Source organism: Betta splendens, chromosome 2, assembly GCF_900634795.4.
Source record: "Betta splendens chromosome 2, fBetSpl5.4, whole genome shotgun sequence".
NCBI lineage: Eukaryota > Metazoa > Chordata > Actinopteri > Anabantiformes > Osphronemidae > Betta > Betta splendens.
The window spans coordinates 20,422,725-20,435,602 of NC_040882.2; the positions used below are offsets into that span (position 1 = coordinate 20,422,725).

The window sequence follows — 12,878 nt, forward strand, 5'->3', positions numbered from 1 at the left end:
TTTAGGTAAACCATGACACAAACTTTTATTTTATTTAATACTCTATGTACAAAGGCATGATCCAGTCATCCACCATTATGGAAACAGCTTGTCTATAGGGTAGGAGAAAGAGTCGCGGTGCACTGGAATTTGTCCCTGTGTCGTCATTACCAAACAGTTATAAGAAATTTATCCTATCAGAGTAAAAACTACAAGCGTTCCCAGAATGCTTCTCGCTCCATGTGCGTACTACTTAAAAAAAAGTCCGTGCAGCGGGAAGCTATAATATAGTGCCACGCTTAGGAAACGATTTCAATCATTAATAAGAATCTACTTTAATTCACATAGAGACATGTATTTGTAATTTATCATCTTTTTTTTGATCCGAGTCGAGTAAGGAACACAGACAAGAAGCGTCTGTATTTGGGGGATTGTTGACGATGTAACACCAGAAGTGAGAAAAGCCAAACGCCTCTCGCATCCTTTCGTTGTGAATGCATTTTACCTTTATTCTCACGGATTATTTATCTAATTCCCTTCGTAAATGAGTTGCAGAGGAGACAGTGATGATGATGGCAGCAGTAAACGGAGAGTCGCCTACGTTTACAGCCCGGAGTACATCGAAACCTGCGACACTTTATCCAAAGTACCGAACCGGGTGAGTTGGACTGAATGAGAAACATCAGATATGTTTTGTACTAGACGGTTTTGTAATAGACGGTCTCCACTTTTCTATTTCTAGGCGAGTATGGTTCACTCGTTAATAGAAGCTTATGGTTTACTTGAACACATGAGGTGAGTTGTTGTTATACTGCTATAACCTAGTTAGTTAGCTAGACACTAACTTAAAGATCACTTACAGAGAGCTAGCTCCGGCCTCGGGTAAAGAAGTAAACAAACTGTTGGATTAAACAGGTGTGTGAAATAATTTAAACAAGATGCGTTGAGTCTATGAGGATGAACCCTTATTCTGTGCTGTGAGGAGCTCCCATTAAAAGCCTTTTTACTGTGACAAAGTTCGAGCTCAGGACCCACTTTAGAGGCACTGTCCTGCTGCATCGCTTCAGCTGGTGATAAGCCTGTAATTATACCATACTGTACCCCAATAAACTGGAAAATAGTCTGCGAAAATCACAAGTTACTCTGACTATTTGTTTACAGCATCTTACTGTGAAAGTAGCATGTAACATTAAATAATGTTTTCTTTAGCGTTGTGAAGCCTCGAGTCGCCACCATAGAGGAAATGGCCAAGTTCCACACAGATTCCTACTTGGAGCATCTACATAAGATCAGCCAGGACGGAGACAATGATGACCCCCAGTCAGTCGACTATGGCCTGGGTAAGAATCGCCCAGGATAAGGTTAACTTCGAAACCTGTAACATTTATTAATGACATTTGCAAATTGTATCTAAATGTCTAACTGTAACCAAGCAACCAAGCCCTTTAATCATCAGTCGTAAACTGATCTGTTTTTGTGAACAAAATTCAATTCAACAGAGAACATTTACACTATAAAAATGTTTGTCTATAGACTTAGACTCAGTGAAATATGTAACATTACAGTGTAATGGTAGGTATAGCATACAAACCAGGTTGTTCATGATGGTCTGCAGGTTAGCAGCGGAGGGCAGTGCAACACTTCTAAATCTAAATCTAAATCTATAAAATGTTGCACTAATCAAAAACGTCAGTGTCTGTTTTGGTTGAGACACCATCACATTTATATAAATTCTGTAAGTTATTTTAATTCTACCCACACTCGATTCAGTTTACCGCCATGTTTAGTTAATCTTACATCTCTGCTACCTGTGATTTTCTTCCTTCAGGTTATGACTGTCCGGTGGTGGAGGGGATATTTGACTATGCAGCAGCAGTAGGAGGAGCTACGCTCACAGCAGCCCAGTGTCTACTGGACCACAAGTGTGGTGTTGCCATCAACTGGGCAGGAGGCTGGCACCACGCTAAAAAGTAAGAACTGCAGTTCAACACTGGTGTTTAGTCTGCACAAACATCTTGTGTTCATATAGTATTAACCGTATTAGAATGTTTAAAGGAAAGTAGAAACAAAAAAATATGATTTGATATGAGGTCTACTTGGGTAATATTGTGCATTTAATTAAGCTACAACATTCATTTTAATGTATCCTGTCTGCTGCTGTCATCACTTACACCAACTGTCCTAGAGGTGGTGCTGTAGCTAAAGGTCAGAATTTCAAAGCTTTACCTTATGTCTGTTTTTCTGCAGAGACGAGGCATCAGGTTTTTGTTATGTGAACGATGCAGTGCTGGGAATCCTCCGGCTGAGAGAGAAGTACGAGCGAGTTCTCTATGTGGACGTTGACCTGCATCATGGGGATGGTACACAAACAGTGAATTTAACAGAACACAGCTAATACTGTATTGTCTTCCTTGCTTTTATTGATCTGTCATCTTGTTTCCCCCCATCTCCTTCTCCGTCTGTAGGAGTTGAAGATGCCTTTAGTTTCACATCTAAGGTTATGACCGTCTCCCTGCACAAGTTCTCTCCTGGTTTCTTTCCCGGTCAGTCCATCTAATATAATAATAGTCAGCATCCTACACATTTAAATCTGATAATCAAAGTCAGACAGACAGATATGCTTGTGTATGTTCAGGTACAGGTGACCTGAGTGACACTGGACTGGGTAAAGGCCGCTGGTATGCTGTAAACGTCCCCCTGGAGGACGGCATCAAGGATGACCGATACTACCAGGTTTTCACCAGGTAAACACACTTAAACAATATACCAAGTATATTCCTTTCCTGTGCACAGCTTAACAAGCTGGCCCACTGTTAGATAGCAACATGTATGCTGTGGCTGTGCTCTGCAGTGTGATGCAGGAGGTGCGGGCACAGTTCAACCCAGAAGCTGTGGTGATGCAGCTGGGTGCCGACACCATGGCCGGCGACCCTATGTGCTCCTTCAACATGACTCCAGTGGGGGTGGGCAAGTGTCTGCAGCATGTCCTGCAGTGGCAGCTTCCTACACTGCTGCTTGGAGGAGGTACGCTGAGCGTGTGTGTGTTTACTCTTCTTGCTGGTGTTGTTTATGACTGCATGGATGTATGACTTTGTGTGTTTATTTACTTTTAAAGTACTCCTCATAGATAATGTCCCACAGCATCTGTGTGGTTGTATCTGTGTAAGTCTTAGTGAATCACTTACTTGTGCACAATAAAACGCACACACACACCACAGACTCATGCACGCACACCCACATCTTACTCCGTTCCAGACCCTTCAGCCCTTGGCCAGATGATAGCTACTAATTATACGACACAATGAAGCCATTTTACTCAACTACAATCCCACCTCTCTTCCTTTCCCTCCCTCCCTCTCTGTCCTACATACTTTCTCTCTGTTATATCCTCCTCTTTTTCTTGGTTCTCTTGATTTTAAGTCCATCCTCTTCATTTTTCATTCTTCCTTCTTCTATTAGTCTTTTGTGCACTGGAGACAGTTTTGACCTAACAATTTGTTTTCCTGGCTTTCAGGCTGTTGTAGTGAGTTGCTTTTAGACTATGATGTCAATAATGAAATAAAAAAAAATTAAAACACTAACACTTTCTGTCTTTTTATATTCTTCAAACTTCAAAACTATAATATTTCATATTCAATGTTTAGTTATAAATCTAGAGTGACCTAGTGTTTCTTGTATCCCACTCTGTCCCATCAGGAGGTTATAACCTGGCTAACACGGCTCGCTGTTGGACCTACCTGACGGCAGCAGTGCTGGGAAAGACTCTTTCATCTGAGATACCAGACCACGAGGTATCACAACACACACACTCTGTCTGTGTCATGGCCACAGTCACACACATTTACATATTTCCACATGAACACAAACACCCTCTTCATTATGTTCCACAAAAAATATCAGACACACACACACACACACACACACACACACACACACACACACACACACACACATTAAACACAAACACACCCCCTTGTGTTCACTGTCTGCTGAGTCATTCCATCTAATCAAAAATGGCTGCCCGCTTCTCAATAAAGGGGTTTGTCTCCAGGTGAGTCAGTGTGTATACATGGAAAGAGAAGGGTTGCGGTGTTGACAGTTGTTCTCTGTCTGCTGTATCTAGCACAGGCCACTCTTTCTCTCCATCTTAAAGACATTGGCTTTGTGTGAAGGGAGAAATAATAATGATATTATGAAGAAGAACATCAACAATTTGGGCTATATACTGTAGGCGAAATTGATTTTTAGGTTTCTTTTAGGTTTATATGAGAAGGTCTAGTTTGATGTGTAGTTTTGATGAGGAACTGCACATATGTTTAAGTCAGTTTATAGGTTGGTTGTGAATTAATAATCACTTTTATTAATCGGTTAAATAATTTAATAAAACAATAAAGGTTTTCCTCATGCATTTGGAAACCGACTTTTTAAAGGAGTGAACCAGATAAATGCACTTATCAGCAGAAGTCCAAGCTTTCATTGCATGGTTTTGTACTTCTATTGAGATGATTCCTTTCACACTCCACCTTTGACAGGATTCACAAACACTGACCCACAGACCTGTTTTATTGCAACAAGCAGGTCACTGTGAACCATGTAAACACTTCCCTGGAACCTATTGTGGTTATTCACTGCAATTAGGTCAAAGTGACCAGTGGATGTAAAACAAATGTACCTGCTCAAAAGATTCTGAAAGGAAGGAAACTTCCCAGCAAGATAAGTTTGGTACTGTATAAGCATCTGTCCCTCTTACTCACATGTTCACTCTTGACTGACTGATTTTTGGACCTTGTCTTGGTCATGAAGAATAGTATAGTAATAATTAGTATAGAATAGTAATGAATAGCTGCCACTGGCTGCTTGTGTCTGTGTTCTGAGTGTGATGAAGGTATCTTTTGTTTCTCCTCGTCAGTAGCCAATGGCCCTAAATAGCCTTTGACCTCATTAAGAAGCACCCATTGAATAAACAGCTGCCGTGGACACTTACAAGGAGGATCCACACTCCACACACACAAATCAGTCATTCAAGCAACAGCCACTGTACTGTTGTGTGTCAACCTGAACACCTGAAGTAGCTGGTGGCTTCTATTTCAAAGTTAGTACTTGTAGTAAGTCATATACATCTAGTCTAAAGGTGAACTTTATAAAAAACCGTGTGTGTTTGTAGCTCTGTCTGTGCCCATTGTGCTTGATAAGAGGACCATTTATCCATGATGACCAAGCAAAGCTGAAGTTCCAGCAACACAGGGAACAAAAACTACCTTTGTGCCCGTGTGTGTGTGTGTGTGTGTGTGTGTGTGTGTGTGTGTGTGTGTGTGTGTGTGTGTGTGTGTGTGTGTGTGTGTGTGTGTGTGTGTGTGTCCACTCTTCCCCTCTACTGTAGATAAAACCACATGAATACACACATTCACTACAGTCAGATAATGTACTGACCTGTTTTATAAAGCCTTTGAATTACGGTTGTGCAATAAGGGAACAAGAATAAATTTAATATTTAATAAATAATATAATGTTTGTTTGCACCACTTAAAAGGTGTCCTTAATGGTCGAAAAGTCTTTAAAACTAAAATGAACCTTTAGTTCTTGAAGTGCAAGAACAGCTAGTTCACTCAAAAAATTCTGTTATTTTACTATTGTTTAAAATAGTTGGGGGATTTATTTTTATTTTTAAAGTCAGCTGCCTGTGTCTGAGAGAGTTCACAATTTCTGATATGTACTTGGCAATGTGACTAATCACAGAAGTCTAAAAAACACAAACATCAATCAGAGTTAGCCAGTCACACTGACAATAGTGCTGTAATATTCCCTGATTAGCAGACAAAATATTACCCTGCAGATAACCTGCACAATGGCCCTGCTTCTATCACACGTATTATGCTGCAGTATCTTATAAAAACACTTTTGTAGTGTGATCCAGGCATTGAGCTGCAAGGTCAGAAGTCATTAAGCCTTTTCCGTTGGCATGTATTGTCCATCAGTGCTCAGCTGATTCTGATTAACCATCCCCCGCATTGTGTTATGGCAACAAAGGTAATCTGTGTGTTAATCGCGGGGCAGCAGTATGGAATCTGCTAAAAATAGCCACAGAGGTCAAATGCCAGTCAGTGCTGTGATGAGCTGAGCCCGGAATTGTCTTGGTGACCCACTTAGGTGTGTGAAGAAGAGAAATCACGTCTGTATTTGGGATACTGACGAATCGGCTGTCTATTCATCACATCCTATATGTTTGTGATACATATGATAAAAGTTAATAAATCTCAGTCTGTAACAAATCTGAAGCCACTGTTCAGCTGCAGCCCAGCTCATATGTTACACATACTGGATCATACTCTCTATCAGTCTGTATCTCCTGTCTCTCCCGTCTGTACTGTTTGTCCATGAAGCGATTAGCTGAAGAGTATAGAAAATTTGTCACACTGCAATAATTATAAATAAACCATAAAACAGAACCCATAAAAGAGTATAGCTATTACATTGCAACAAAATATTGTAGGTATGGACACAAACACATGAACATTTATTTATTACACAGTGTGACTGGGAAACAGACTGTGACCACTGGCCATACAATTGCACAGCAGATATTTTAGTCTGTTTAAAGCCAGCTGTCACCTGTTACTATACAAACACTGATGATTATAGATGCAGTCGGTGCTTCGAGGAACACACACAGTACACAAGCTGCTCAGCTATGGCTTTAATGGCCGTCACATCTAGTGAAGGCAAGAGAAGTAGATGTGAATGCGCGTCTCAGGGCCACACAGGAAGGGAGGACGTCTCTGCTCCTAGATTGGCAGCAGGGAAGCGTCCCTCCTCTCTACTTCCTACTTCCTCGTTTCCTGTCTGCACCCACATCCTGTCCTGCCCCTCGCAGCCGTCAGGGATGTGTTGGCTCCCAGAATCATAGCTCAATCACCGGAAACATCACCAGCGTGTGTGTGTGTGTGTGTGTGTGTGTGTGTGTGTGTGTGTGTGTGTGTGTGTGTGTGTGTGTGTGTGTGTGTGTGTGTGTGTGTGTGTGTGTGTGTGTGTGCGCGTTCATTTTTCTGTAATGTTGTGTTATAAAGCTGACATTATTCTCATTATTACTTTATTATCTTCCCACCAGTTTTTGAGTTTTTGAAACTCCATTCCTGTAGATCATTTGACAGATTATGGAGCTGGAGAAAGTTGCTGCTGGATGTTGGGATGTTCTAACAAAGAGCAGAAGGTGTCAATTTCCTGTTCTGTTTCCTTTCAGGCAGTCTTGTTTTTGTTACACTTGTCTTTTTATCCCCTTTGTATTTCAAGTTCATGGACAGGCTTGATGCATGACAACAATATTTGACATTAGCCTCATGTTAATGTGGCAGTGTTTTGCCTATAATTCTTTAAATTCTCTCATAAAAATCCAGAATTACTTTCTCTTATATAATATTATAAGCACTAATATGCTCACCACAGAGCTACTGTATTGGATTGAATTAGACTTCACAGTGTGTATGTTTATACACTTGTTGTCAATATGCAAAGTGCTTGAAGGAATAAACTGACAGTCTTCAGATGTGACATATGTTCAATTAACTAAGGAGAAAGTGTTTACACAAAATCGGAATCGGTCATAAAAATAAAAGTGTTTATGGACTGTTTACCAGGCTGCTGACAGGAGAAGGACGTTTGAAGGTCAGATAACCAGCCCTGGTTGTTATCAGTCAGTAGAACCTTGCTTTGTTGCTCTTTCATCACTTGCTAACTCGCTTTAAACTAATGTGATCTAAGTGCATCTAACTTACACTCAGCAAAACCAACAAGTCACAGTTTTAGCAAATAATAAATCATGTTCATCTATCTTATGTATCCCAACATAGGTCACAGGATATATACTATAAAATATTCACTTAGTAAGTACAATAACTACTAAATAGACCACTGAGACTTAACAACTAGGTACTTTGTTGTTATTGTAATAACTACTACTGACTATATCTAATCAAAACAGTGATATTAAATATCACAAAATGTGTCACATCAGACAGTAAATAAAACAGTGCTGTTAACATAACACATCCAGTAGGTCTTTCATTATTATCTGTACTGATATGAATAATAAATATTTGATTCTGTCGTCCTTTGATTGAACATAGCAGAGATTAGTCAGTGAACATGGTGGTTCATGGACACAGTGTTCTCGGCACCAAGGCCGGTGGTTCTCACAGGGAGTGATGGGCAGAGGGTCCATGTTAGGGACTATAGTAAATAATCAGAGACCTTCCACTATTTATCTCCCTGCACGTCTCTAGCAGAGACACTGGAGCCAGACAGCGGGATCTCTGTCTCGTGACCTTGTGCAGATGACGGAGCTGTGCCGTGTCACATGATCATGGGCTCAAACCCTTTATTATTTTTGGTCAGTCTCATGCTCATTTCACAGCATCGCTCACTGTCCTCTCCTCTCGCTCCACAGCTGACTGCAGTCTAACTCGTTCAGGAGTTTAATATGATTGGTGCAGAGCTGTAATAGTAACTGTGTGTGTGTGCGTGTTTTGCTGGACAGCAGGGGACAGAGCACCGGGTTCGTGGGAATACCGTTCCGTGTGTGTGTGTGTGTGTGTGTGTGTGTGTGTGTGTGTGCGTGTGTGCGTGCGTGCGTGCGTGCGTGCGTGCGTGCGTGCGTGCGTGCGTGAGCGCTCTCATGTTGAGCTCTGCTACGGCCGGAGGTAGGACAGAAACCCATTGTGCCTAATTGGAAACATACACACCGTTGTGTTAACCATGGACATTTACACCCGAGTGCATCCACTTTTAACTTCAGCTACACTTACTATACACTCACTCACACACACATGAACACGGGCCTATTAAACAGAGACGGAGGTAAACAACCGCACAGCCCCACCGCATCCTGGCTCACATCAGCTGTGTGTGTATCTGCCCAAACATGTGTGTGTGATGTCAATAGACTGTCTGAAGCCTCTGTAATGAAATCCACCTAATCCTCTGTCTGAATCCAAAGCAGTTCATTACTCTGAAAGTGACGGTCTTTGTGTTTTGAAGAATACACCGTGATATAAATATTTAACTAAATAACAATGAATGCAAGATACATTTAGTGACATTTAGTTCTCTAATAAATTATTAAGCATCTCCTATACTATATGGGACATCACAGCTATTCACTGTCTCAGGATCATGAGGAGACTCTAGGAGACTTCAACTGGAGCTCGCTCTGTGCTTTCTGCTGATTCCACAGAGTCCAAGGCTTTCACAACAGATGCTGCGAGTAGACTGACGCACTTGTGGTCAGACCTGGCCTTCGACTTTGTTTTGCTCTCATGGTACCAAGCGTTGGCCCGGCAGATTCCCTGGAAATCTAGTTTCTCCGCTGCTCTGCTCTGGTTTTAACTCCCAGTTCAACCTCCCCACTGGATTTCCACCTGCTCTTTGTGCTGCCTGCCTTTGTTTTCGTAGACGGGGTCCGGCTCTGCTTGAAATGCCTGGACTCTTTGGTATTTGTTGAAATCATCTCCGACCGCTTTAGTCCGTGCTGGTGAGGCCCAGACTGTCAGAGAGTTTCACTGATTTGTGGTTTCTCCTGTGTTCTGTGTTGCATTTTCTTTCTGTACACGAACCAGGAAACGCTGTCAAACATTAAACAAGACACAGAATCCTGGAAATATAAGGAACATGTGTCAGAGCTGAGTTTGTTTTTATCCACACTGGATGTTTGTCTCCAATGTGATTTGTGTAACGCAGTGATGGTTGAACATTCCAGGCATCAGCTTTACTTTTTTTAGCATTGTGTTACTATAACAAACAAACACACAGTCAATCCACCAGTCACTTCTGCTACTGTTTGTACTTAACATGAATTTATACCTTATGATTAAAAATAAACGGGAACATCTAGAAGAAAAGGCTAAACAAATAGATGGAAGGATGAAATAAAACCAAAATGGGGATTGTAGATTGAGGAGAGAAGACAAATTGTATGTAAAACATTTGAGCCAAGTCTTTGAAAGGGTGTCATGATTTTTTATTATTTTCTACCTTTTGGAACCTATTTCAAAAAAATTTAATAAAAAAGACTCCGCCATTAAAGGCTGTCCAGTCAAGTTCACAATCCAGTTTGTGAAAGCACAAAGTGAGCCCAGAGTTTTCCAGGAAAGGAGGCTGCATTCTTTAAAGCGGAGTCAAAGAGGAGAGAGTGTTCTTTGGCGCAGTGCTGCAGCGACCGTGTGCAGAGGGAAGGATGAAAGTTCAACTGGGAATAAGAGAAAAGAAAAAGTCTGTGCTCAATGTGCGTATGTGTTCTTCAGTTTTTTACAGAATATGGGCCGGACTATTCACTGGAGATCAGCCCGAGCTGCCGACCGGACCGCAATGACACAAAACACCTGGACCAGGTCGTCAGCACCATCAAAGGTGTGCGTGCGTGTGTGCGTGCACGTGCGTGTGCATGTGTGTGTGCATGTGTGTGTGTGGATGCACAGGTGTGTCTGTTTGTGTGATAGTGACTGGGAGGGTAAACAGGTGTCTGAACCCAGTCACCCAAAGCCCCTTTGTCTGCACATGGCCCTTTTTATGTGTGGTTTCATGTGTCTATTCTCGTTTCTATACGTCTGTGGGGGATGAAAGTATGACTTCTTCCTCCCTCCTGTTGCCTGTGGGTGAGTCTGGGTCTTGATACATGTGGTATTGTCCCTTTTACATCTCCTTTCCTATAAGGTTTGGGATTTTTGTGAAGCCATCTTTGTGTGTGTGTGTGTGTGTGTGTGTGTGTGTGTGTGTGTGTGTGTGTGTGTGTGTGTGTGTGTGTGTGTGTGTGTGTGTGTGTGTGTGTGTACGTGTGTGTGTGTGTGTGTGTGCGGTTAGGCCCAGTGCTGACAACCCACAGTACCCAGGAGAGGGTGAAACTCTGGCGAAGAGTTGAGCAGCAGGAGCGTTACTGTAGAGATGTGAGGTCAGGAACTCTAAACAGAGGAGGAGGGTACGTGTAACGGTGGAGTTCATGTTCCAGACACTCGTGTGTACATGACCGAGGTCTGGAGGGAGGGGAAAGTGTGATTGTGTGTCCTGCAAATGTCAAGGCTCAGAGTTTAGGAGCAGTGTTTGGTGAGTGAGGAGAGACTGCTCTTCATCAGCTCCATCAGCAGTTTAGATTTTGAACCTTTCTGTCTTATCAAGTCAGGGAGGTGTCGAGAGGCCAGAAGGTTCTTTCTGCACCAGCTATTAAGCTGTTTCTGAATGTATTCGTGAAAGTAAAACGTAAGTAAGTGTCTCATATTAGGACAGGTCAGGTTTTGCTTTGCTTCCTACACAAGCTGTGTCCAGATTCACCCACTGCTACATCCAGGGAATCAGCAGAGGTTGATGCTGGGAAAAGTAGCTGGACTGTGGCTTAGCAACCCACGAAATAGAGCATGTTCACACAAGCTGATTGTCTATGATGATGTAAAATGACCTGACTATCATTCACGGGCAAATGTGTAATTAAAGGAAAGCACATCCTCAGCCTTACTTTTAAAAGTGTTCACTGGGGAGGATGTTTGCATTTCTGTGGTGGGACTGATTAGCAGCCAAGGCGTCTTCAAATCAGACAGAACAGGTCAGTGTAATGTAGACTGTAATATCGAATAGATGGACATTAGAGCAGTTTGTCCAAACAACGTTAAACTGTCAGCTTGGAAAAATCCTCAGGTCGCATTGAATCAGAGGAGCAGAAATGGACTTGAATTGAGTTGGTGTGTTGGCTTTGATTAAATCAACACTGGAAGGCCTGAAAGCACCGCTGCTCTCCAGTCATACGGCTTTTATTAGCGCAGCAGATGGGGTGAGGATGAAAGCGGGGATGGGGAGAAGAAAGGGAGGACAAATGAAAGGCAGAGGAGCTGAAGAAGGAGGGAAGCGGCGAAAGGACGCGTTTGGCTGCTGCCGCTGATGTTTGAGTCCACTTTGTTTTAGTGTGTCTGTGATTCTTTATGCTATATAACAATCCCAGTTTGTAGAAGCAATAAAGGAGTGTAGCTTGGCATCGCTGCCCATCCGTCAGGGCCTGCGGTCCAGTGCGAGCTGATTCTCTGAGACCGTCCTCACCATTTAATCTCATGTGTTTCTTCCCGTTAGAATGTGAAAGCGGGGGATTTCTGCCCTCTTCTTCTCCATCTACCACCATACTTTCTGTCTGTTCTAATCCGTCACATCTGGTTCCTGTCTTCTCTCGCCCCCCCCCCCCCTCTCTTCATGTCTCTTCTGCCCACTTTCTCCCCCTGTCATGTGAGAAAGTGCGCTTCACGCACGATGCGCCGCAACATGCGAGACACCAAACCCTCAACGAGACGCGAGCGTGTCAACGTTTTTAATGTTGGAGCACATGTGCGTGCCTCCGGCCGAACAAAGACACGCATGCGGAGCGGCTCCATTAAATCATGCATATGAAGAATGAGTAAGGGTAGACAGCAGCCGGCAGCCCTGGGCAAACATTCACATGACGTCATGGGGCGGGTAAGTGTTCCTCTGGGTTTGGACGCGCCGCGTTCCTTGTAAACGCTGGTTTTCCTGAGAAACCGGCTGCGTGTGTGTGTGTCTGCGATTTAAGGCTTCCACAAAATCCATTGTTTTTCTCCTTTTTGTTTAGTTTGCTGTTTAGCTGGAGCTACAGACGTGCGTCACACACACGGGCGCTCACGGCGTAGTGTTGTGCACGGGGCAGTGCTGCGTGTGTGCAGCGCTGCTTTTAATAATCAGCTTTCCTGTTCTGCCTTGTTTGTGAGCGCGTGGAGGCCGTTTTCCCCATCATTCTGAGCTGGACCGCATCAGGCCCTGGTGCCACTGGCCTTGGCACAATGATGACGTTAGCACCTATGCTAACACTTCAGTCTTCTTCTGCTGCTCAGTCTGACGCCCGTTGAGCGTTTATTTGAACG

At 43.0% G+C, this 12,878-nt stretch overlaps 1 protein-coding gene across 5 annotated transcripts in view; it reads left to right on the top strand.

The window, feature by feature from the left end:
* The first annotated feature begins 269 nt into the window (after positions 1 to 269).
* The window catches only part of hdac8 (histone deacetylase 8), a 17,051-nt gene continuing 4,442 nt past the window's right edge, over positions 270 to 12,878 (top strand). Inside the window, exons 1-11 of one of the 5 annotated variants that reach the window (XM_055507004.1) lie at positions 276 to 433; positions 535 to 637; positions 722 to 774; positions 1,189 to 1,319; positions 1,808 to 1,949; positions 2,227 to 2,339; positions 2,445 to 2,522; positions 2,615 to 2,723; positions 2,831 to 3,003; positions 3,676 to 3,770; positions 10,272 to 10,377. In XM_055507004.1, the coding sequence (XP_055362979.1) occupies positions 728 to 774; positions 1,189 to 1,319; positions 1,808 to 1,949; positions 2,227 to 2,339; positions 2,445 to 2,522; positions 2,615 to 2,723; positions 2,831 to 3,003; positions 3,676 to 3,770; positions 10,272 to 10,377 (994 nt within the window). In that variant the 5' untranslated portion in view covers positions 276 to 433; positions 535 to 637; positions 722 to 727. Of the gene's footprint in view, positions 638 to 721; positions 775 to 1,188; positions 1,320 to 1,807; positions 1,950 to 2,226; positions 2,340 to 2,444; positions 2,523 to 2,614; positions 2,724 to 2,830; positions 3,004 to 3,675; positions 3,771 to 10,271; positions 10,378 to 12,878 lie in introns of all 5 variants that reach the window. The other 4 variants (XM_055507003.1, XM_055507001.1, XM_029137934.3 and 1 more) reach the window with 4 other exon arrangements.